The sequence below is a fragment of the Eretmochelys imbricata genome, chromosome 16 (genome assembly GCF_965152235.1).
Source record: "Eretmochelys imbricata isolate rEreImb1 chromosome 16, rEreImb1.hap1, whole genome shotgun sequence".
In the NCBI taxonomy this organism is placed as follows: domain Eukaryota; kingdom Metazoa; phylum Chordata; order Testudines; family Cheloniidae; genus Eretmochelys; species Eretmochelys imbricata.
This window is the reverse complement of record NC_135587.1, coordinates 17,312,677-17,339,233: the sequence shown is the minus strand read 5'-3', so window position 1 is coordinate 17,339,233 and position 26,557 is coordinate 17,312,677. Positions and strand designations below refer to the sequence as shown.

Sequence of the window (26,557 nt, the reverse complement as noted above, 5' to 3'; positions counted from 1 at the left end):
GTGGCAGTGTGCAATTCAGCGAGGTCTGTACAAGGCTGCCAAGAACACTGGTTAAATTACTCATGCAGCTAGCACACACTTAAGCACACTCTCCTATAGTGTCACTACTCAGTACCTGAGCTACTTACATTAAAACTAGCTCAGATAGATACATACAAGCTGCAATCTCATTCCATGATTGCACTGTAGACCAGGATTGCTCAGGACACATTTTTTGGTGGCCTCAGAGCGTGGTCACCAACTCTTGCTGGAGGCCACTCTCACACTTTTTCCTAAAATACTTGATTAGCTTTAGGAAAACCAAATAAATATGCGCAGGAGGCTGTGGCCACATTTGAGAAATGCTGCCGTAAACCTACCCTCACTTATTGTGACTTGTTTCAATTTAGTTTGTAACCTCTGTGGAGCAGAGACGATGCATTTCAAAGGAGTTCTGATCATTATTTGGAGCCTTTGAGCATTACCATAACAGAAAAAAAATCAAAATAATTGTATAGCTATAATTTATTTTAAAGAAGGAGGTTGACCAAACAAAACTAACCTGTTTATATGTAAGAATGTAAACTTCAGCAGAACTTCGTAAATAGAATCTGTTCCTATTTCTTGCCAAACACTTAGAATGTCTGATTTCTCCTTTGTGTACAAAAAATTGTTAAAATGTATAAACAATAATATAACTAAATGATAAAGATAACTCCAATGCAGTGTTAAAATTATACATTTAAGCCCAAGCGTAAATCGTTGCAGGATTGGGGCCGTAGGTTGCTATTGGCGGGGAGGGGAGAGCACATATCATGTCTACCTCTGTACAGGGCTCCAGTCCTCTTTTGGCCATCTAGGTGCTACCCAAGAGAACTAATAATCAGGGCCCTGTGTACTTCATGGCACAATGGCACCAAAAATCATAGCTACCCTTAAATTCCACAGCAATATTAGTTCATTCTACTGCCATTAAATACCCTGAATTCCCATCTTCCACCCATATACACTCAAACACATCTCTGGCTCATAGCTGAAAAAAACTCATTGATGTAAAATTCTTCATTTTACACCGTGTTTATTTTTCTGGATGGGTTTTTCCTTACTCTCTTCAGGTGTCCTGGCTCCATTTCTTGGCTCCCATAATGCCAAGTAATCCAGCTCAGAACCTCTTTCATCCTCCAGAGTGGGGAGCTTTTAGCTGTCTTCAGCAATTTTACCTCCCCAGCTTACTAGGCTTCAGCTGGTATGCTGTTGTCCGTACAACAGCCCGGACTTTTGGCTCCTGTCACTTCCTGGCTACAAGCTGGACATGCCCACTCTAACACCTTTTACTTTCTGCTGCCTGGCTCCATGGAAGAACATGCACTTTAATCCCATTAATTCCCCTTTATAGGGAAAGTTGGGGCGCAAGACACAGCTGCATGTAGGTCCAAGAAGGGCAGGGAGAGAGAAGACAAAATGCTGGGCACATAGTTATAACAAAACAGTACATTCAGTGGCAGAAATGCTGAATTCCATAGTATTTGGGGAAAATGCCAATTTCTATAGCTGCAGAACAATGGAGTCCACAGGGTTCTGACAGAAGTGAATGGATCAGGCCACACATCAGACTCCCTGCAGCATTTTACTTGTAATTCATGTTTTTGATGTTTTCTACCCAACCATAAAGGTTAGAAATGATATTTTTAAAATGAAAGCTACGTATCTCTGCAGCACAATTCTGCAATAAGTGTGATTTCCATGATAAGATTTGCAGATGAGAAATTATGACTATATGAGGCCCTATAGTAATAGGAAATAAGCTGGAGGTCAGGAAAGGAGGGAGGAAGTTGCCATCGTTGCTACCTCCACCGAGACAGTATATATTCTGAAGGCTGTGTTAAAATTGCACTAGCATATCAGTTGTGCTTGTGTAAATGTTTGAATCAGTCCCTTGTTTGAGAAGTGCAACCTTAACTCCTATTTGTTTGGTGTTTTTAGCTCCTATATTGTTGAAAAGTAAAAGGCATTGAAACCACAGATAGGTTCAGTACGCACAACCTTAAATCTAGCCTAACAAAAAAACAAAACAAAAACACACCCAGCTGTTTGGAAATCTAAGTACAGTTTTCAAAGGGGTATTTATTTGGTTCCTGTAGACCAGTCCTCTCACTTCATTCAGCTAAATGTGTTCTGTGTCAATTGTTGCTGAATCACTTACTCGTGGACACAGGACCAGCAAAAGATTAGAAGAAATGCCCTTGTTATAGAGACAGGCTGAAGCTGATAAATATTCACATAGGTCAGCACAATCTCCTACAAATGAATTTAGGAGATCTTGCTGGCTCTGAGGTGGCACATTGGTTCAACAGGACTTATTTATGAGATTTCATACTACAGCTTTAATAAAATGAAACTTAAACACCGTATGCCTTATTCATTGCAAACAAGGAATGTTTTATTTCATTAGATCCCTTCTTAGATGTGTGTGAAGGTTGGGGCAGAGCTGTCTAATGGCCAAAACCAGTACAAAGTCAGACTTCTGGAAATCTGTTGCAGCTCTGTGAACTTGAGCAAGTCACTTAACCTCTTTGTGCTTCAGTTTCCCCACTTGTAGGATGGGGATAATATATACCCACTTCATAGGAGAATTCTAGAAGATAACATATTTTTTGTTTCTTTGTTTTTTAAGGCTGGAAGGGGCCATTATGACTGTCTCATCTGAAGCATGATGCAGGTCATAGACCATCACCCATTAATTCCCACATCAAGCTTTTGTTTGAGCTTAAGCATAACCTGCAAGATCCTGCTTACACGAGTAGTCTTTAAATACATGGTCAGAATATTAAAGACACTGAGTTGCTCAGATACTACAAAAAGAACAGGAGTACTTGTGGCACCTTAGAGACTAACAAATTTATTTGAGCATAAGCTTTCGTGGGCTACAGCCCACTTCATCGGATGCATAGAATGGAACATATAGTAAGAAAATATATATGTGTGTGTGTGTGTATATATATACACACACACACACACACACACATACATACATACATACATACAGAGAACATGAAAAGGTGGAGGAAGAGGCTAAATTAATTAAGATGAGCTATTATCAGCAGGAGAAAAAAATCTTTTGTAGCGATAATCAAGATGGCCCATTTAGACAGTTGAAAAGAAAGTGTGAGGTTACTTAACATGGGGAAATAGATTCAATATGTATAATGGCCCAGCCACTCCCAGTCTCTATTCAAACCCAAATTAATGGTATCTAGTTTGCATATTAATTCAAGCTCAGCAGTTTGTCGTTGGAGTCTGTTTTTGAAGCTTTTCTGTTCCAAAATTGCCACCTTTAAGTCTGTTACTGAGTGGCCAGAGAGGTTGAAGTGTTCTTCTACCAGTTTTTGAATGTTATGATGTCAGATTTGTGTTCATTTATTCTTTTGCATAGAGACTGTCCAGTTTGGCCAATGTACATGGTAGAGGGGCATTGCTGGCACATGATGGCATATATCACATTGGTAGATGTGCAGGTGAATGAGCCCCTGATGGCGTGGCTAATGTGATTAGGTTCTATGATGGTGTCACTTGAATAAATATGTGGACAAATTTGGCATCGGGCTTTGTTGCAAGGATAGGTTCCTGGGTTAGTGTTTTTGTTGTGTGGTTGCTGGAGAGTATTTGCTTCAGGTTGGGGGGCTGTCTGTAAGTGAGGACTGGTCTGTCTCCCAAGATCTGTGAGAGTAAGGGATCATTTTTCAGGATAGGTTGTAGATCTTTGATGATGCGCTGGAGAGGTTTTAGTTGGGGGCTGAAGGTGACAGCTAATGGCGTTCTGTTATTTTCTTTGTTGGGCCTGTCCTGTAGTAGGTGACTTCTGGGTAATCTTCTGGCTCTGTCAATCTGTTTTTTCACTTCAGCAAGTGGGTATTGTAGTTTTAAGAATGTTTGATAGAGATCTTGTAGGTGTTTGTCTCTGTCTGAGGGATTGGAGCAAATGCAGTTGTATCTTAGAGCTTGGCTGTAGACAATGGATCGTGTGGTATGTCCTGGATGGAAGCTGGAGGCATGTACGTAAGTATAGCGCTCAGTAGGTTTCCTGTATAGGGTGGTAGTTATGTGTCCATCATTGGGGCCTATAATACCTTAGATAGTCATGTGCCTACTGCAAGTAAAGCATTTTGAGGGATTTACTGATTAATGGTGATGTAGAAATGCAAAATAACCTTATAGGACAGATTTTTTTTTTTTTAAGTGTGGATCTTATTGTATAAAATTCTTCTGATTCACATGGTGTATAAACCACCCTTGAGAACTGAAAACCTCTAGGCATTCTAACAGTGTACATATGTGAAATGGGTTTTGTTGTGCTGAGACTCTACAATGGTCTATCATACGTATATATCAAATGTCCCTCACTTTATTCCTCTTATTGTAAAATTAGCTCAGAAATGCTGGGTCATGAAACTGAGATAATAGAAAACATTATTTATGTGGAAAATACCACTGCCCATTTTAGGAAACGGCATTATGAATATCTCAACTGTCAGACTGAGCACATAGTGGTTACAACCAAGTTAGAACAGCATTGTTAGTAGACACCACTTTAAAAGTCCTGCACTACTCTTTTTCTTGTTGTATCCCACAGGATCCTGCAGCCCATATGTGTATATAACTAAAGCCACACAACTGTTATTGAAGTCAGAGGAAGTTGTCTATGCATATGGGCGGTAGAACAAATGGAAAGGGCTAGACAGTATAATATTTCAGAGGAAACTTTTTAATATTTATTAGGTAGCCTAGCACCAAAGCACTCAAGGTTCCATACTACATTATTAAAAATACAATAAAAATATACAATAACTCATTTCATTAATTGTCTGTATGTGAAATGTCTGTAGTTGAATACTAAAGGATAATGAAGGGTGCAGCCTTCACAGTGGAATTTCACAGATGACAAGTTTTCTTGTGTTAAATCCTTAGTGCCAAGGATTCAAGTATATCTTCAGCATGAGATACAAAAAACTTGGCTTCCTTTATTAATATCACTTCAATTAATAGTGCTAAATGTGTCAATTTTGTGTGCCAGCCCATCTAGTTTTAGTAATAGGAAATCACCAATAACTGGCTGAAGACTCGACAAAATATAGATGCCCCTGACACTTTTTAAATATAAATAAGAGATCTCTATAGATGTATACAAATAAATATTGGAAGTCTTTACTGGCCCTCCATCTAGCCATTATTAGTTGGTAATTTCCTTTAGGCAATTTAGGTGAGTCTTGACAGATTAGAAAGAGGACAGCAGAGTGGCTTTATAGTCTATCTTTTGGAGCAGTTAACTCAGTAGCATAAACTCAATTTAACCTAGTAAAGTCCAGTGAGTGAATGCAAGAGAAAAATCCTAAAACATTCTGTTGAGGTTGAGCAATCCCTATCAGCCTGCACACTGGAAACCAAGGTAATGTTAAGAAACAAATATGCTCCTCTGTCTCTTTGTTTAGACTACTTATTTCTGATGTTTGAGGATTATAGATTTTTTTCAAGACCAATCTTAGTCTAATAAAATGTTCATCTGAATCCATGTGTGGTAGTGTGTGTATATATATATATATATATATATTTTTTCTTACTACAGGTTGACATATGGTCCAAATCCAACTATCAGGTTTTTCAGAAGGTAAGTCCGACACCATTTACTTTCTACCCCGTACCTATAAGAGAAATGTGGATTCTGTGTCTTGCAGAACTTCTTGATTTTGAATAGACAAACACTTTGCAAAAGCAATTAGGTATTGTGTTATTTGTCAGCCATCTTAAATGTGACTATAAAACTTCCATCACGGCTTGCAAAGAACAAAATATAATCTCCAATGATTGAAGATAGTAAATAGGACAAAAATAGGATACACTTTTTTTTTGTTCTCAGATTTACACTTATATCCTGGCATATCTCTGACCCTAGCCATGGTGATCAGGGTCCAAACTATGGGACTTTCTCCTCTCTAGCCTGAGAAAACGTTTTTTTACTTATTTACTTTTGAGCTTTAGTTTGATTAATTCTTTCTAAGTAGTTTAAGTCTAAAAATCTATTCTTTTGCTTTCTCAGTTTAAAGGAAAAAATGCATCCTCTCTGGGGAGGGAAGTCAACAGGCACCATTTCTAAACTTCTCTGAAACAAATTCCACACATTCCTCTTCTTGAGGTTTAATTTTAATAAGTCAGTGGGACTTGGGCAGTTCTGAAAATTTTACCTTAAAGCTAGCTATTGGACCTGTTTGTCCTCTCATGCTCCTGTAAACTAAAGTAATCCCCTGAAATCAGGGGCATTCCACGTATGTGAGAATGGTATGGGACAAAAATAAGCCCAGTAAGTATAAACCTGCCAAGAATTTGAAGACACTTTTAGACATTGTGCTTTTTTTTCAAGGCAAGTGAAATAAAATTTCTTTATGAAAACCTCTGGCCAAAATGTTGTAAGTTCAAACTGAACTGGCTTTAAATTACAATTTCATTACATTTAAACCACAGTTCAAGGAATTTAAGGCTCAAGCTACTATATTCCTTTCATCTACTTCTGTAGTTTGTGTAACAACTATGGGTCAGGGACTCTAAAGGGCATAAAAGCAGGGGTCAAAACTAAAGGTATATCACCTGTATTTGAGCATAAATGTTCCCCAAAATCCAAACTCCCTCCCAGGATTTCATGTGCAGTCAAAAGAAAAGCATTTTTGACCTATGATACTAACCCGCTAAAGATCAAAGGGGGCAGCTTTTTGGGAGGTAGGTAGCAGTCCCTCCCTGACTAGTATTAAGCCAGAAAGAATACCACTGTAGCTCTTTCTTTACTCTAGAGACAGGTAAAGGATTCTTTAATCAGTTAATTCTTCTCTGTCCACAAAAATATTTTCTTGCCTATGTCACGAAGAGAAGAATGCAGTGGAAAGTAAGTTAGTGCAGAATTAATCTTAATAATTTTATCAATAATGCTTTCAAGTAATTATTGCAATGGAACAGGTTTAGGTTTTTGCAATTAAGTATGGCTTCTGAAATTCTCCATGTGTTTTACATTATGATCTCAAGAGAAAGAGGCTGCATCTTCCTATATGTTTGTACAGTGCCAACTACATTTTGGGAATAAATGTATTGCAGATCATCATAATAGGCATTCCTTAGATGTTTAGTTTAGAATATATTTTTAAAAGGGACCAACCAACGTACTTAGTAATAGTTCTCACCTTAGTGCAATCAGTTTGAGAAGTGGGTAGAAGTATCCGCTACACATTCTAAACTGTAAATATAATTGGTAAAAAGATGAGGAATTCTTTTACAGTTTATGCCACCAGTTCAAAGCCAGCCCAATGGCTGCATAATAGTTAGTGAAGCAAGTTGGAAGTCTCAGTACAGTTTCTACTTGTTAGGAATCCACATAATAGCCGCTATCACACTGGATGCTAGTTGGCCCTGTAATTTTACCTAGCTTCTAACTAAGATATTTATAGGGCAATAATCAGAGTAGTATCTAGGTGCAAAATGACGATAAAAATTAGTTTGGCAGTCTCAGTTCAATCCAGAAGTTTAAGCATGTACAGTGGACTTCCCCTCCCTCCTGGGTGGTGGCCCGTCAGGTCAGAGGTGAGGTAGTTTGGTGAGAAAGTATGGGAGAAGCCTGTACTTCCTTTGTTCACATCCCATTACCCACAGGAGAGGGGTAAGTCTTTGTTCTCTAGCACTGTCATTGCAGCACAATTAACTCACTAAATTTTCTTTTAAAATATTAAGTTAATTAAATTCAATGAAATATGTAGAGTGCTGGTTTGAATACATATCAGTAGTGAAAAGAAACTTTAACCATCTCATATCTATCTAGGGGCCGTATAGGAAATAAACCCACCAAAACTGACATATAAATCCATACCTTTAATACTGCATGCAGTTCTGGTCTCCCTGTCTCAAAAAAGATATATTAAAATCGGAAAAGGGTACAGAGAAGGGCAACAAAAATGATTAAGGGTATGGAACAGTTTCCCTGTGAGGAGAGCTTAAAGACTGGGACTTTTCAGCTTGGAAAAGAGACAACTAAGGGGGGATATGTTAGAGGTCTATAAAATCATGAATGGTATGAAGAAAGTGAATAAGGAAATGTTATTTACTGCTTCATATAACACAAGAGTCATGGGTCACCCAATGAAATTAATAGGAAGCAGGTTTAAAACACACAAAAGGAAGTGCTTCTTCATACAACACACAGTTAACCTGTGGAACTTGTAAGGCCAAAAGTATAACTGGATTCAAGAAAGAATTAGATAAGTTCATGGAGGATAGGTCCATCAATGGCTATTAGCCAAGATGGTCAGGGATGCAAACCCATGCTCTAGATGTCCCTAGTCTCTGGCTGCCAGAAGCTGGGAGTGGATGACAGGGGATGGATCACTCACTGATTGCCTGTTCTGTTCATTCCCTCTGAGGCATCTGGCATTGGCCACTATCAGAAGAGAGGATACTCAGTTAGATGGACCATTGGTCTAACTTAGTATGGCTGTTCTTATGTTCATTTTTCATTGCAAATAGTCTACAACTTTTCATTCATAATTGAAATAGAATTAAATTATCTGAATATTAAATTACTATTTATCATTCCTATCCAGGAAAACTAATCAAATAATATAAAACGGATTAGTTTAAAATAAGAAACACATGGTTGCTGGAGGGAGGAAGTGTTGTCTAATGGCTTGAGCGAGGGTCTGTTACGCAGGGGTTTTGAGTTCTGTCCCAGCTTTGCCACTAACTCACTGTGCTACCTTGAGTAATCACTTAACCTCTCTGTGGATCAGTTTCCCTCTGTTTAAAATAGGGATTATACTTTCCTACCACACAGGAGCTCTGAATCTTGGTTGCATTGCTTCGAGTTTCTTGGATGAAAAACATTATAGAAATGCAAGATATCATTTCTTCCTGAGAATCAGTAGCGGAGCCTATAACTGTGCACTAATAGGGAAATAAGTTAAAACTAGGACCTAGAAAAATATAGTCAACATTTCTAAACAGCTGGTGGAAAATGCTGTGATTTTGCTTTTTTTATTCTCTGATGAAGTTATGCTCCCATCAAATTCTTTTTAATACATTGAAATAATGATATAGCAACATGAGCTAAAGGATATCAGATAAAGTAGTGTTGGAGAAGTGATTTTAGTCTGGCACTCTTAAATCTCCAGAATAAATGTTTTCCCACCATTTTTTGAATTTATCTCTATCTGTCTACCCATGTCACAACATATCTGTATGTCCATGAAATCTTTCTCTATGTGCAGTCAGTGTTGACCCTTTGTGGAAATGGCTCAGTTTTCACCTTCTCAGAAGAGCAACAATGACTTCCACCAAGGAGGCTGGGAAGCCCTTTGACTGTGTCCGTTTCCTTTAATGCTGCAGAATCCATCATTCCTTTGAAGGGCAGGGACATTTATTTTTAAAAAGCTGGACGTAGTTCCCAAACTCTCTTCAATGACAATATAACAACATCTGGAGCTCACAAGATATCTGCTCATGGAAGCTGCAAACCTGTCAAATTCTCACAGGACTGCAGCATGACTTTCTAGGTTAAGGACCAGAGACCTGTGATCCTTTATCCAACCCTGTCAAATGAAGCTAAATTTGTCCTGACTTTCGTCTGCAACCGTTGGCTGTGTCAGCAAGCCTTTTCTCTCCTCCTTATTAGACAGGATACCCATGTGTGTATAATACCAAGGGGGAGAACTCCCAGTGGGCCCATTACTGCTAAAATGTACAGTCATTTACTAAGGTTCCCTGGAGACTTCTTGAACTTCGTCCTGGGGTGAATAAGCTTTTATAGCCACCAAATCTACCAGCAGGGTTAGTCTCAGAGAATGGAACTTAAAAATAAGGGGGGAATATTTGAAAGGGCAAAACCACAAACAATAAAGAAAAGGTTTACTTGTTTCCATATTTTTCTGACATTTAAACTCAGCAGGTGCGGTGACTGTTTTGATCTTTAACCTCCCTATTTTAACACCTCACATGTCTTCATTCAGTAACCTAAGAGGAGGAATAAGACAAGAAATTTAGAAATATTTACTGTTTAAATTTTGCTGTGAAACCTGAAAAATAGAGGTGAGGGGTATGGAATGCCAAGTAGGTGACTTGAAGGAAAATATTGTAGTGACTGGAGCAAGCTTCATAGCTTCTCATTCAGAGGGAGAGTAGAAGGAAAAAGGACAGTATAGTTATTTTTATTGTAGTGTAGTGAATGAAACACTCTACCAGTAGCTAACTTCTACCCTTAACTATCAGTTGAGCCCTTCAGTAACAAGATATAGTTAATCTGTCTAATGTAATTTATTCCTTCTCTTCCCCCACACCCCCAATTAGCTATTTGATCCATAGGCACCATGTAAACTCACATGTATTCCTGCCAATTCAGTCTTGTCCTACAGCACACCTGGTAGCCTAATAGTGGGCTATACTAAACAGAGATTCACAGTAGTCAGATTGCAAGTTGGTTGTATGATGGTTTCACATGTACAGCAGGGACTAAACAATCCTTTAGATTTCTTCTTTGAGATCCTACCTACATTTGAACCCAAGCTTCAAGAGATTTCGAAGAATCATAGAATATCAGGGTTGGAAGGGACTTCAGGAGATCATCTAAGTCCAACCCCCTGCTCAAAGCAGGCACAATCCTCAAAGATAGTTGGCAAAACCAGCAAACAAGCTAGTTCCAGTATTTTCTGGTTAATTGTTAAACAGTTGCTTAGATTTTTCCTTTGTGCAGTTAGTCATGATCTTTAAAATATCTAGCGGTAGGAGGGCATTATGGATGATAAAATAGAGTGTGTAGACCTGAATGCATATGTACATGTTTTATAAGGCGAATCATGCTTCTGTCTTTTATTCAACAAGCTGTTTGTAATGTAAGGAAATGATCACGGTCTAAAAATTACAGTGTAAAAAAATCCTGCAAGAACAAGACAAGCACAATGAAACCACATGAGAATTGAACATATGAGCGAAAATATGCCTTCCACAAAAGAGTGCTTTGAGTAGTCATATATATCCTAGTGTTCGGGGTTCTATTTCTCCAATTTTTCAAATGCTAGTTTCTTTCAGGGAGGAGAGACAGTAGTACATCACTGACAGTGCCTGATGCTATTTGCATTTCTTGCTGTGCATCCGGGTCTTTGTCTAAGAGGTTTGCAGTCCCAAACTAATGAAGTTTAGGGCACAATTGTCACCATTACAAGGACACACAAGTATTGTAATGTATGAAGATGTATTCTTGTCAATAATATCTGAATAAAACAATGTGTGCATGAGCTGAATACTGAACTACTGATGATGCCTGCTCAAAGAGAGGAGAAGGACTGTTCGAGGATCACCTGGCTGATTGCTTGCTTCCATGATCAGTACTTGGCTGTATTTAAGTAGCTGGTTAAGCAAAGATTAAATGTCTGATCAAGTCCAAATAAGAAAACCAAGCAGATTAAATATTTCTGGTTTTCATTGGTTTTTGACACAGCCACCAAACCCTACCCTCAGGAAAACTCCTGTATCCTACAATACTATATTGAGGAAGCACTTACTTAAGGAACTTCAATCTTTTGTTGTTTTTCTTGTTGAGAGCTGCCTACTTTAGAACACACCATAGAATCATAGAATATCAGGGTTGGAAGGGACCTCGGGAGGTCATCTAGTCCAACCCCTTGCTCAAAGCAGGACCAATCCCCAACTAAATCATCCCAGCCGGGGCTTTGTCAAGCCTGACCTTAAAAACTTCTAAGGAAGGAGATTCCACCACCTCCCTAGGTAACGCATTCCAGTGTTTCACCACCCTCCTAGTGAAAAAGTTTTTCCTAATATCCAACCTGAACCTCCCCCACTGCAACTTGAGACCATTACTCCTTGTTCTGTCATCTGCTACCACTGAGAACAGTCTAGATCCATCCTCTTTGGAACCCCCTTTCAGGTAGTTGAAAGCAGTTATCAAATCTCCCCTCATTCTTCTCTTCCGCAGACTAAACAATCCCAGTTCCCTCAGCCTCTCCTCATAAGTCATGTGTTCCAGTCCCCTAATCATTTTTGTTGCCCTCCGCTGGACGTTTTCCAATTTTTCCACATCCTCCTTGTAATGTGGGGCCCAAAACTGGACACAATACTCCAGGTGAGGCCTCACCAATGTCGAATAGAGGGGAACGATCATGTCCCTCGATCTGCTGGCCGTGCCCCTACTTATACATCCCAAAATGCCATTGGCCTTCTTTGCAACAAGGGCACACTGTTGACTCATATCCAGCTTCTCGTCCACTGTAAACCCTAGGTCCTATTCTGCAGAACTGCTGCCTAGCCATTCGGTCCCTAGTCTGTAGCAGTGCATGGGATTCTTCCGTCCTAAGTGCAGGACTTTGCGCTTTTCCTTGTTGAACCTCATCAGATTTCTTTTGGCCCAATCCTCTGATTTGTCTAGGGCCCTCTGTGTCCTATCCTTACCCTCCAGCATATCTACCTCTCCTCCCAGTTTAGTGTTGTCTGCAAACTTGCTGAGGGTGCAATCCACACCATCCTCCAGATCATTTATGAAGATATTGAACAAAACCGGCCCCAGGACTGACCCTTGGGGCACTCCACTTGATACTGGCTGCCAACTAGACATGGAACCATTGATCACTACCCATTGAGCCCGACAATCTAGCCAACTTTCTATCCACCTTATAGTCCATTCATCCAGCCCATACTTCTTTAACTTGCTGGCAAGAATACTGTGGGACATGGTGTCAAAAGCTTTGCTAAAGTCAAGGAAGAACATGTCCACCGCTTTCCCCTCATCCACAGAGCCAGTTATCTCGTCATAGAAGGCAATTAGATTAGTCAGGCTTGACTTGCCCTTGGTGAATCCATGCTGACTGTTCCTGATCGCTTTCCTCTCCTCTCAGTGCTTCAGAATTGATTCCTTGAGGACCTGCTCCATGATTTTTCCAGGGATTGAGGTGAGGCTGACTGGCCTGTAGTTCCCAGGATCCTCCTTCTTCCTTTTTTAAAGATGGGCACTACATTAGCCTTTTTCCAGTCGTCTGGGACTTCCCCTAATTGCCATGAGTTTTCAGAGATAATGGCCAATGGCTCTGCAATCACATCCACCAACTCGTTTAGCACTCTCGGTTGCAGCGCATCCGGCCCCATAGACTTGTGCTCGTCCAGCTTTTCTAAATAGTCCCGAACCACTTCTTTCTCCACAGAGGGCTGGTCACCTCCTCCCCATGCTGTGCTGCCCAGTGCAGTAGTCTGGGAGCTGACCTTGTTCGTGAAGACAGAGGCATCTCCCATTCCTTTCTGGATTTCTCTGAGCCTCAAGGCTCTGTGGTTCCATGATGAAGAAGTGGTCTTTCTCTCCTCCAAGCTCAATATTTCCAGGCTTATTTCTTACGGAGCATATGCATGTGAGCTATGTCAAAACCTGAGCTGCTAAGAATACAAGCTTATTATGGCTGTCAGTTAGTCACAGTTAACTCAAACGATTAACTCAAAACAAATTAACTCGATTAAAAAAATTAATCATGATTAATCGCAGTTTTAATCACCATGTTAAACAACAATAGAATACCAATTTAAATTTATTATAAATATTTTGGATGTTTTTCTGCATTTTCAAATATATTGATTTCAATTACAACACAGAATACAATGTGTACAGTGCTCACTTTATATTATTTTTATGGCAAATATTTGCACTGTCAAAAAGATAAACAAAAGAAATAGTATTTTGCAGTTTACCTCATACAAGTACTGTAGTACAATCTCTTTATCGTGAAAGTGCAACTTTCAAATGTAGGTTTTTGTTGTTACATAACTGCACTCAAAAACAAAACACTTTTGTAACCAGGGTTGCAAGGTATTTATGTGCCAGATATGGTAAACGTTCCTATGCCTCTTCATGCTTCGGCCACCATTCTAGAGGATATCCTTCCACGCTGATCATGCTTGTTAAAAAAAAATAATTCATTAATTACATTTATGACTGAACTGCTTGGGGGGAGAAATGTGTGTCTCCTGCACCGTGGCTTTACCTGCATTCTTCCTTATATTTCGTGTTATGGCAGTCTCTGATGACAACCCAACATATGTTGTTCACGATTTAAGAACACTTTCATATTTGACAAAACACAAAGAAGGTATCAGTGTGAGATTTCTAAAGGTAGCTATAGCACTTGACCCCAGGTTTAAGAATCTGAAGTGCCTTCCAAAATCTGAGAGGGACGAGATGTGGAGCATGCTTTCAAAAGTCTGAAAAGAGTAACACTCTGATGCAGAAACTACAGAACCTGAACCACCAAAAAAGAAAATCACCTTTCTGTTGATGGCATCTGACTCAGTTGATGAAAATGAACAGGGATCAGTCCACACTGCTTTGGATCGTTATCAAGCAGAACCCATCATCAGCCTGGAAGCATGTCCTCTGGAATGATGGTTGAAGCATAAAGGGACAAATGAATGTTTAGCACATCTGGCACATAAATATCTTGAGATGCCGGCTTCATCAGTACCATGCAAATGCCTCTTCTCACTTTCAGGTGACATTGTAAATAAGAAGCGGGAAGCGGTATCTCCTGCAAATGTAAACAAACTTGTTTGTCTGAGCAATTGGATGAACAAGAAGTAGGACTGAATGGACTTTATAGGCTCTAAAGTTTTACACTGTTTTGTTTTTGAATGCAGTTATATAAAAATAATAATTCTACATTTGTAACTTGCACTTTCACAATAAGGAGATTGCATTACAGTACTTATATGAGGTGAATTGCAAAATACTATTTCTTTTGTTTCTTTTTTTACATTGCAAATATTTGTAATAAAAAATAATATAAAGTGAGCACTGTACACTTTGTTTTGAGTTGTAATTGAAATGAATATATTTGAAAATGTAGAAAACATCCAAAATATTTAAATAAATAGTATTTTCTTATTGTTTAAGAGTGCAATTAAAACTGCGATTAATCTCGATTGTTTTTAATCTCACAATTAATTGTGATTTTTAAAAATCATTCGACAGCCCTAAAGCTTATGTATGAATACATTATTTCTTCTTTGCTGTGTTTTGTGACCTCACCAAATTGCTTTTGCTCCCCTATATTATGGGATTCTCAGGCTTTTTCCTGAAAGAGAAATTGAGAAGATAGGAGCTGTTTGCCTCTCATTCATCTCTAAGTATTCTTTACTCTTTTCAGTAATATAAGAGCAAAGGGGCATTAAATTAAATTGAAAGGCAGCACATTAAAAACTGTTACTGGCCACTCTGAGACAGGATACTACAACAGAGGAACAACTGGTATAATCCAGTATAGTAATTCCTATACTCTAACATCCTATGTTATTAGTTCTTTAAGCCCCTGTCAGCCTTAATAGTAAGAAACCAGACTATTTAATAGGTCCCCTTCATAATAGTGCAAAGTAACACCCCTACCTTTGTGTTTTTTGTCACAATTTGTGGAAGCACTTATTTACCCTTACCCACCCATAAACAAGACTGTACTTTTTAAATGAATCTGCAACACTGGAAATTCTGATATTTTTTCATTCCTGGATACTGTCCCCTTCTGAAAAGTGAAACCTCCAGGAATAATAATATACTAGTGCCTTTTGTAGTACCATTGAGTGGATAAAAAATTTTGGAGAAAGGCTGAGGATGGGTTGGTTCAGACAAACAGCAAGGCTTTTGTTTGTTGCTATCAGTGTATGTTGATCTCATGAGCTATTTACAACGTTACCAAGCAAACAAGCTGAGCTGTCAGATGCGATAAGGAACTAGGGAGTACCTGCCTTTTCACTCTACTGCTGAGCAGCCATCTGTGCTCTGCATGTAGTTTCTCAGAGTGAGCAAATACCCAGACAACTCTACTCGCTGGTGGGGACCTAATTGTTATTCTTAGATAAAAAGTATTGAAAATTTCATTCCCATAAAGTCATGTTAAAGATTAGGTTTGATCCAACGGAAGCCTGGTGATCTGCGGTTTGGACTCAGAATGCAGGCATCTCTCTAGACTGGAAGAAAGATATGCATTCAAGCTGTGTACATTTATAAGCAGTTTGGAAACAGAAATGAACCAAAAAAGTTAAGTTTGGTGCCAGAGATCAATCTAAATAACTGCTAACAAGAGGGAAAGTGCTTCTATTCAAATTTAAACACAATTGTATTTTGATAAACCAAAATCTGCTCATCCAGTCCAGTAGAAATGTAAGTTCATTCAGAAGACAGGACCCAAGAGCATGTCTCTACCAGTCAATTTTTATTGTAACTAGAGTCCTTTTTTGCTTTGAGACTCTGCTGTAAAATGTGAATGTGTCTGGTTAAATGATAAATATTTCATTTAGCAAAACTTGTCTTTAACTTCAATAGTGTATCTTTCATTTTGTTTGGAAAAACTCACAGGTATTTTCCAGAAGGTGAATTGTGACAATTGACGCTTTTTTGTAAAATCTCTTGGAAGAGTTTTTTCTGCGACTCAGAGTAGTAGTTGTCTAATCAGTTTGTGTACTAGAGGACACCCAAATTTGGAAAAGGGACAGGTGAGGGGAACAGGAATGTTGTTAGATAGTGTAGAGAAGAGAAGTCCTGTAGATACAAAATGTTGTTCAACACACAAAATAAATTATCTTGCAACTCCAACTTGGATGGAGGAAAAAATATCCCAAAAATGAGCTGGTGCATGTGCTATTTTCTTTGCTTTGGCGTGAAATGATATTTCCATTAGTAAAGCCTTCTGCATTGATCTGTTACCTTCCTTTTTAATTTTTTTTTAATCTTGGACAGTTTGTGCTTTGTTTTTTCATCTCTATTTTGTTGGGTTTTGTTTGGTCCCCACCCACTAGACAGTTTGACATTTTTGCATCTCTTTTCTTTGCTCTGTTCAACATCACAATGTTTGTTGCTACTTTTGGGGGGTGTTATTCCTCCCCTCCTCTTCCCAAAGTTTGACACCCACTTTGATCTTTTTAGAAGCATTTTTTCTTTATCAGCACTTGCTTATGGTATGAATCGCCTCCTTTTTGTTCAGAAAACATTATTAGTGTTCCAGCAGCGCTGGCATGGCTTTTATCTCCCTGTGGAATCTCATTAGCTTTACATCACAATAGGGACAGCATATGTGCAGCTATGCCAATGTAGCCAGTGAATTTGAATTTGTTAATGGCAATATTGCCCCACATCTTCAGTGCTGAGAGAAAACAACTTTGTTTTTCGGGGGAACTGTTCGAAGGGGAACTGTTATTCATAAATATCTTTAGACTGCCTGTTTATTTTAAAGTCTGGTACTGTCCTATAAATCTAAGTGCTATTTAAAAAAAAAATAAAAAAATCAAATGGCTCATAGGATTTGAAGTGTGAAGAGGTTAACATAATCCATGAGATTTAATTAAAGGAATGACTGACTGGTTTAAGTTAGGAAGCTGTAAATTACTATTCTTTGTTATTAATAATTAACTATTTCATTGCTAATTATCATTATATTGTGGTAGCTCCCAAAAAACCCAGCTAGGGTCAGGGCCTCATTGTGTTCTGCACAGTACACTCATGGGAAAATATAGTCCCTGCCCTAAAGAGTTTACAATCGAAGGGCTGGATTCTGATCATCTTATTCACAGTCAGCAGCAATTTACTCCGTAAGTAGTACCATTTTAATCAGTGGTGCTATTTTCAGAATAAGGTATTAGTCTGCATGAATAATTGATGGCAGAATCTGGCCCAAATAAATTAGTATTTTTCATGGTATTAGTTTAAGTTAAATATGCTTTAAAACTGGGCTTGATGAAAAACAGGCTACATTGGTCCAACTAACGGTATAGGAAGTTTGAGGCAACCAGCCGCACTGTGTGAATTAGAGAGGAGCTTGTCTCTTTCTTGAAAAAACTACAAGAACACAACTAACCGCTGGACAGTGATATAATTTGATATTCTTATATCCAGGGTAATGCTAGTAAGCACCATAAGATCATAGTGATAGATTTTTAAGGTCAGAAGGGATCAGTTTGACTTCTTGTATAACATAAGCAGGAGAATTCCATCAATAATTCCTGCATCAAGCCCATACGTGGTGGTTCAGCTACAGCATATGTTTTAGAAAGACCCTCCGGCTTGATGTAAAGGCTTCAGATGGAGTGTCTACCATGGTAAATTTGTCCCAATGGTTAAGTACCATCACTGTCAAACAAAAATTGCATCTTATTTTCAGTCTGAATATGTGTGGCTTCAACTTCCAGCCTTTGGCTCTTGTCATGACTTTGTCTGTTAGATTAAAAAGCCCCCTGCTATCAGAAACCTTCTCCCCATGTGAGTTAGTAAGTAGACCATGAACATATTTGTGGATTCTTGGTTACAGAGGAGACCGAGAAGAGTGCTAAATCTGTATCAGTTTGATGTAAACAACCTTAAGTGGGACTTTAAGAATTATGTTTTCTTTCCTTTCTTGTTAGAAGAGGGTATCCATTTTTCCATGAAAATGTGGTACTGTACACATAAATAATCCTGTCAAATATGAAATCTTTGTGGGGAAGAGTGGAATCATTTTTTTAAAATAGTATAAAATAGCTTGACTTTTAAGAGGTCTTCCACTCCTTTTACCACAAGATTGTCTACCTAGACAACTTAAATTTGGTATTGGAATTGAAACTTGAAAATAATTTCCCTCATCCAGAAAAGGGAAATTTGTGTATGAATAACATTAGTGAGTTCTCTGCTTCATCACTGTAGATCTTTTCCTCCATAGAGTAAATCAACATGATTTAAGGGAACATAAAACTTAGGAAAAGTGGCAAAAAGGAAATGTAGGCCTATAAAGAAGAGAACACTTAAGATTTTCCTCTGAAGCTGCTTGCTAGTGGTTCAGCTTGTTAATGATCCTGTAGTGCTACACGGGGTTTCCTTGTAGAGCCACAGCCAAGAGGGTATTATGCTACTCTTCTTCACTATAGAAGGGTAAAATACAAGTGAAGCAAATTCCTTGATGTAGCTTTTTTTGAATATCACACTATTTTCTCCAGATTTCTGCTGATCATAATAAGTTATATAGAAAACCTCTGTAGTGCTTTCCAGCTAAGGATCTTGAAGTGCCTTTGTCAAGGTTCCTTCCCCACTCTGAACTCTAGGGTACAGATGTGGGGACCTGCATGAAAGACCCCCTAAGCTTATTCTTACCAGCTTAGGTTAAAAACTTCCCCAAGGTACAAACTTTGCCTTGTCATTGAACAGTATGCCGCCACCACTAAGCGTGTAAAACAAAGAACAGGGAAAGAGACCACTTGGAGACGTCTTCCCCCAAAATATCCTCCCACGTCCTACACCCTCTTTCCTGGGTAATGCTTGATAATAATCCTCACCAATTGATACAGGTCCAAACCCTTGGATCTTAAGAACAATGAAAAATCAATCAGGTTCTTAAAAGAAGAATTTTAATTAAAGAAAAGGTAAAAGAATCACCTCTGTAAAATCAGGATGGTAAATACCTTACAGGATAATCAGATTCAAAGCATAGAGAATCTCTCTAGGCAAAACCTCAAGTTACAAAAAGACACAAAAACAGGAATATGCATTCCCTCCAGCACATCTTATTTTACCAGCCATTAAACAAAAGAAAATCTAATGCATTTTCTAGCTAGATTACTTACTAACTTAACAGGAGTTGGAAGGGTTGCATTTCTGATCTGTTCCCGGCAAAAGCATCACACAGACAGACAGAACCCTTTGTGTCTCCCCTCCCACCCCCGAGCTTTGAAAGTATCTTGTCCCCTCATTGATCATTTTGGGTCAGGTGCCAGCTGGGTTATCTTAGCTTCTTAACCCTTTTCAGGTGAAAGGGTTTTGCCTCTGGCCAGGATGGATTTTATAGCACTGTATACAGAAAGGTGGTTACCCTTCCCTTTATATTTATGACAGGCATACAAAGGTGGGTCAGTAAATTGAGGCATAAAAAAATTAAGTGACCTGCCCAGTGTCATTCAGTGAGTCATTAGCAGAATTAGGAATAGAACCTATTTCTCCTAGCTTCTAGCCCCCTTCTTTAATGACTTAAACCATGCTTCCTCCCTATAGTATTAGCTATTACCATGGTATTGCATTGTAAAGGTGCTTTTAGTATTTGTGTATGAAAACACTAATTACATTTGTGTCTCAATGAATTCTCTTGTGTAGAGAGCTAAAGAATGGGACTGTGTTTGAGAGAGCCACACAAACATCTTTGTGTTGCTATCTGAATATCTTGGGTGTCATGTAATTCTTTCTTCACGTCTTCCCTTTGAGATGTTATGCTGTTTCCATTTAAAGTAACACATCTTTGTCTGAAATAATGAATTAATAAGGAGGTCTTTCCCTTCTGTCTGTGGCACAGGTGACAGATCATGCAACCACTGCTTTGTTGCATTACCAGCTGCCCCAGATGCCAGATGTGGTGGTCAGATCCTTCATGGTAAGCTTATTTTAAAAGAAATTCTCCCAGCTGGACTTCAGCCTGGTGAGAATGATTGATACCAGGCAGTTTGTTACACAGAGTAATTTCCCATATTGAAAGTGGTTAAAAATAATTATTTACTAAATTCCCTCAGGTCTCACAACTGAAGAAGGTAACCAATGTTATTTGTCATTAATACTCTTTAAAGTAAATAGTGCCGTTCTCAGTACACTGGGATGGATGGTATTCGAAGATTCCTGTATATGCATCTGTATAACTCATAGCTTTCAATGTTTGCTTGCTGAATCTTATCTGTGAAGCTGGTCTGGGGTCAGCTCTGAAACTAACATGCAAATGAGGCCAGATTCTCAGTTATGATCTGTCCCCTTTGGACTCAAGCAATGTAAAAGAGATGGATTCTGGCTGTCATTGGCCAGCAGAGAATTCCCTTTTGAGGAGAACCCCTCACTGGCTTAAAACCAGCAGAGCCATGTCTTTTACCAACCGCACCTTCTGGCATAGAGTGCACATTGAGGGATGGGAAAGGACATGTTGATAGAGCACTGGCTGGCACTCCACTTTGCTACATCAGTCTTCAGTTCATACCTAGTTCCTCAGGGACCATGCACCTCTGGCATAATTCTTGCCATAGCTGGCACAGACTGGCTCTCAGAATCAAGAGAGGAAAAGTGCACACTCACACATGCACGCGCACACACACAAACCTATCCCACAGTTTTACCAGAAAGAAATATCTTAATTATTAAGTAGTACTATTTATTAAGAATTACCTAATCTATTTAAAACAATCTGTCTCAATATACAGATTTCAATTCAGCACATATGAACTTCGAATATATTTATAATTTTGTTTGTAAAAACAGATTTTTGTATAAACTGTATTGCTGTCTGGTGAGTAAGAACAATAGTTCCTTATTCAGTACTCCTTCTGGCAGGATATAGTTTGGCAGTGGAAAACAGCTAGGGCTCAATCTACCCCGCCTACTGTCGAAGAAACACTTTTTCCCTGCTCATAAAATTTATGTCAACGTTTTTATAATTGTCCAGAACAAGTGATAGAGGCGTGGGCATTTTTTAAAATCAGGATCCAGTTTGCTTTGTCTACCATCAGTCTCCACCACTCCTGGAGAAAACTTAGATTCACATGTGGAAAGTTGTAAATTGCTCTTTCATGTTCCAGTTGTTAGAAGTCTGATTTCAAAACAGTTAAACTCCTTTACCTGTTGCATTTATTTAATTAATTTATAAAATGGCCACTAAGCTAAAATACTTGTGTAAAGCGCTTTTCTATTAGGGCGCATCTTACAATAAGATTCTTCAGCTCCAGAATGGCAGAAGTAGGTCTTACTGGTCCAATCCATGTTGCAGCATGTACCTGAAAATTAATGTTTCGAGAACTGGTAGCACATTTGCTTTTGCTGTGGACCTGTCGTATTGATTTGATAAAACACTACTGAAAACTTTAACAAAGCAAAAACACAAGCTCATCACAAGTATCAATATGTCGGTCCTTTTACATGTCGGGTGTTCAGTCCGTTTGACAGGATGTAGGGTAGTCTTAAATTTCCAACAGGAATGAAGAATATTATTTTTCTTTCAAAAGGTGTTTCTTAAGTGTACAATTTAACTTCATTTACTTATCTCTGTATTATAGTTCAGAAAATTTGATTTTCTGTGGTGCAGGCTAAGTCCAACAGAGCTGAAGTTAATAGCAGCAGCTTACCTATAGTATTCTGTTACCCATGTCCCTAGTTACTGCTAAACCCGGAGATGATATAGCTCTTTTTGAGGAAAGTTATTGACTGCCTTAAATTCTGCTGCTATAGAGAAGGCTCTGATGAGGATGGAAGGATTTGTTTCAATAAATTCACTTGACCTCTTCTTCAGAGAACAATTTTCTCTTATTGATGTAATTCAGTAGGAATTTAAATGACAAGATTCATGTGCATCCTTCATGGTGTGAATCTGCTTGTCTTGAGTTTTTTAGTTGCATATCTCCTTGAGTTTGGAATTGAGTTATGTAATGCTCATTCTTATATATGACAACCCAGTTAAGAGACCAAATCTTTACTTGGGAATGTTTTAAGCTGTTGTTTGCTGTTTATCACTTGACAACATTTTTTCTTTTGTAGAAGTGTCATCAAATATAAGATTTTATAGTACTTATTGGTCATAAAAATACTATGTTCAAACCACATTAGAAAGAAAATTAGTTAACCCGATGTGAAAGTCATATACTATAGCTTCATCTATGAAGAGTTCAGGTTTCTGCACTGTGACTGCAGCAGAGGCGTGGTAGAGGAATAACAGAAAGAAAGAAACCAATATCCAATTTACCAGGGCACAAGTATCAGAGAATGATCAAGCATAATCCTGTGTCAGTTGGAATGTGAGGAGCATTGGTTGTCCATGGTGACCCTTTAGCTACAAATACCTTCTTCTCACAGCGTGAATTTCTGTTTACAAAGTTGCTTAATGAGAGAGAATAGGGACTCCAGCAAAATGGAAAATCAGCTGTCTTGTGACCTTGTGATTTTCTGCATGCTTCCATTTCTATAAAATCACTGTATATCTTTCTGGGCCCAAACCAAGGTATGTTCTCGATGCTCAGTATAATTTTGTTTGACTGGAATGATAACATTGGGGAGCATCCATATCTAGTTTGTTTAATTCTCACTATGCTTTTCTTTTTAGACCTGGTTAAGAAGTTACATAAAGCTGTTCCAGGCTCCATGCCAGCGCTGTGGAAAGTTTTTGCAGGATGGCCTTCCACCCACGTGGAGAGATTTCCGAACACTTGAGGCTTTTCATGACACTTGCAGGCAGTAGTAACACAACCCAGTCACTGGTTTTGGAAGAAGGAAAGTGAATGGGACTTACGGACAGAACAGGCCTTCAGATGAGCTCTGAAGAATGCTGATGATTCATTAGTTGATTCCCTTTCTGGACATTAATATACACATTTCCTCCTTTATTGAAGTTTTCTTACTGAGTAGTAAAGCAGCACTATGCATTTGGCCATTAAAAAAGAAGTCTCTGTCCAAGATACTAATGAGGCTTTTATTTATTTTATTTTTACTTCAATTAATGCACAGGGGAAAAGGTGGGGAAAAGCTACTATTTTAGGCAGATCGTATGTGGTCATACTGGAGTATTTGTGCTGAAGTCATTCTCTGGGATCTGTCAGTTGTAGTCATTGTCATGAATAACTGAAATTTTAATGAGAATATTCATGTACAATGTACATTTTGCTACAAAATTTACAATGGAGGAGAGCTTATTTTTGTGAACTATAAATAACTTTGTATTCAAAGAGTATGTGTCATTTACTTTGTTACCCTGTAACATACTTTAGGTTCATTTTGTGTGTGTTTCACAGATTTTGACTTTTTAAAAAACTGGAATAATTTAAAAAAAAAATGCTATTGGAATTTTTTTTTTTTTTTTTTTTTGCAAGGATGGTTCTCTGTGCTGCTCTTATTCTGGAAGAGAGCAGCGTGTTGATAAACATGAAATTTCAAAGGCATGTGACAGCTTGGAAGATGAATTGTACTTTTTGAGAGAGGAAACAGATGTTTCCCTTTACTAAAATTGTAATGAAAAATGTTAGCAAAATCTGTGTGTATTGAGCAGTTAGAAAGTATGTGGTGAGCAGTCACTGTGTGTCTAATTCGTTTGCCCTGTTTTAGTATTGAAAGTTGTAAAATAAATTTAGTCTTTAAGCACAGCTTCTGTAGTGCAGACACATACTTATTCAGCACTGTGATGATTAAAATTTGTGGATTTTTTTCCTTTAACACTCTAGCTAAGTGTAACATGTCTGCCAATAGTGGCTGGTCCACAAAGAGCATAAGAGTTCTACTACTACCAGCTAATAGCACAAGTAATAAGCCTGAGCTGAAAGTCTCTGGTTCAGTCTGCACTGATGACTCAAGGTGGGGTTGTTGCAAATAAATGCTGATTGAGTGTAGGTAGTAACCTCATATACTTTTCTGGGTGATCATAGATTGTTTCTGTCCCAGTCCCTGTCAGTCATTTGGCTATGCTTCCCTTTAGTGCACCTTTATTACCTTAACAAACCTAATAAAGCCAGTAGGGGGAGGGCTAGAGAAGGGCTGTCACTCTCTTAATTGTTTATTTTTCAGCAGATTTGATGTTGAATCCTAATGCTGCAAACTCATTTTTGTAGCCCCTTCAGTTGTGTGGAGAGTGCATCTTGCTGAAAAGTGAGAAGTTTCTTTCTGAGGACTTTGTTTTTAGAGAAGACTGTTGAGTAAAGTTACCTCCTCTTTGTGGCCATGTTCAGTAAGGTATTGCACGTAGTCCATTTTATGCAAAGAGCTTAAAGCACTCTGCTGATATCATTGGATTAAGTCTACAGTCTAGCTGTGCAAGATGCTATTATTTAAATAGGTACAGAAACTGAAAAATGGAGAAGTTGCAACTTGCTCTAGCTGTCATTGTATATAGTTATGGTACTGAGTGAAACATTCTTACATCCTGTTGCTAATGTGAAGGACTAACCATTGCAACATTCATGTTTCAGTGTTAATGCAAAAACAGGGACTTTGTTCAGAATTTAAGAATTCCAGGTGTGATTCTATATCTGGAACTTTTTTAGGCCAGCCCAGCTTAGAGAGAGAGGAGACAGAGGCTTCAAAGAAGATACTCGTATGTGATCCTGCTATTCCTTTTAAGGTTGCAAGGTGTGAATATACATTTGATTGATGATGTTGATGAATAGGAGTGAAATTTTATATATTTTACCTCGCCTTTTAATTTTTTAAAACTCTACAAGTGACCCCAAACAAAAGATTGCCAAATTGTCAATGCAAGTAAAGTTGACTTGCTTGGTGAAAACTGGTCCCATTGCACATACTCCTGCTCACTTGCTACTATTTGACCCATCTAGCATTCTGGGTGCAGAGATCATACAGGACAGAATGATATGTGCATCCCAGATGAGAGTGAATATTGTAGTATGGTAAGTGGTCTTGCCATCACTGTACCTGGCCTGTGCATAATTTAGAGGGCTTAATTTTCTTATGCTGTCAGCTTTTTCTTTTTTAAACAAAAACAAAAAAAACCCTCAAAAGGTCATGATATGGTTGACAGCACTTTTCAGTAGGCTTTGGAGAGGCTTCTGTCTATTCCATTTTGTTTATACTTGGATAATGGTGTAGAAAGCAACCCCAAAGTTCACAGGAAAATCACATGTGAAATAATATATTGGAATTTACAGATAATTAGTTGCAGAAAACTGATTCAGCCAGTCTGTATGTTAATTGAGTTTGAAATTTTAAGCTTGTAATTGGCTATCCTGGTACCGAGTCAGAAAATTTCAGTGTAGGTAGCTGAACAGAAGAATTGTCTTGCTTATGGACATGTAGTGCAAATTCAGTTTACATAATTCCTTCAAAAAGCCCCAGGTAGATGGGAATGTTCTCCCATACAAAAAGGTCTAGCATAGTACCTGGCAAATCGTGTCTTGTTGATAAGGCTCAGGAGAAAGAAATACAAAGCCAGTTCCAGAGGTGAAGTGTAAGGGTTGTAATATTTGCATTAAGGGGGATTGGAATATAACTGTGTCTAAATTGGTCCAACTTATGAACTGATGGACTGAAAAAATTACAATAGTTTAGACTTCACTTAATCTTACCTCAGAATTTGCCCCTAAAACTTCGGTTTGTTCTTTGTTCACCTGCTATTAATCACTGGATCATGCATCCCCTAAGCCAAGAAGAAACTAGTTTAGGGTTTTGAATGTTGAGGAATTAAAGCCTCAGGTCAACTCTAATCAAAACTACATTCTTATGGTGGAAAGCTTTCACTATTACACCTACCAACCTTATTCCTTAGGCAATGAATGTTGTTCTCCTTATTTAGTCTTAGGTAAAGAGATGGGCAGCAAGATGTGGCTTTTTTGCAGTTTGGGTAACTTTTCATTTTATTACAATCTGAGCATTCTTCACAAAACGGTTCAAATTATTTAAGGCAAATGATAATGAACATGTCTCCTGAGGAATGGTTGGCGATTTTCCCTATATTTAGTGTTGGAGAGAAGTCAGAACTGCATATTTCATGGTACCTTATTTCAGCAAGGCAAATTGCATTGTAGAATGGGGTGGTAG

At 38.4% G+C, this 26,557-nt stretch overlaps 1 protein-coding gene across 1 annotated transcript in view; it reads left to right on the top strand.

Moving 5' to 3' along the window:
• Window positions 1-24,153, top strand: part of MED27 (mediator complex subunit 27) — a 177,057-nt gene extending 152,904 nt beyond the window's left edge. The window contains exons 6-8 of the mRNA XM_077836178.1: window positions 5,600-5,641; window positions 20,346-20,423; window positions 23,121-24,153. Of these exons, the coding sequence (XP_077692304.1) occupies window positions 5,600-5,641; window positions 20,346-20,423; window positions 23,121-23,255 (255 nt within the window). The 3' untranslated portion in view covers window positions 23,256-24,153. The remainder of the gene's footprint in view (window positions 1-5,599; window positions 5,642-20,345; window positions 20,424-23,120) is intronic.
• Window positions 24,154-26,557: the final 2,404 nt, after the last annotated feature.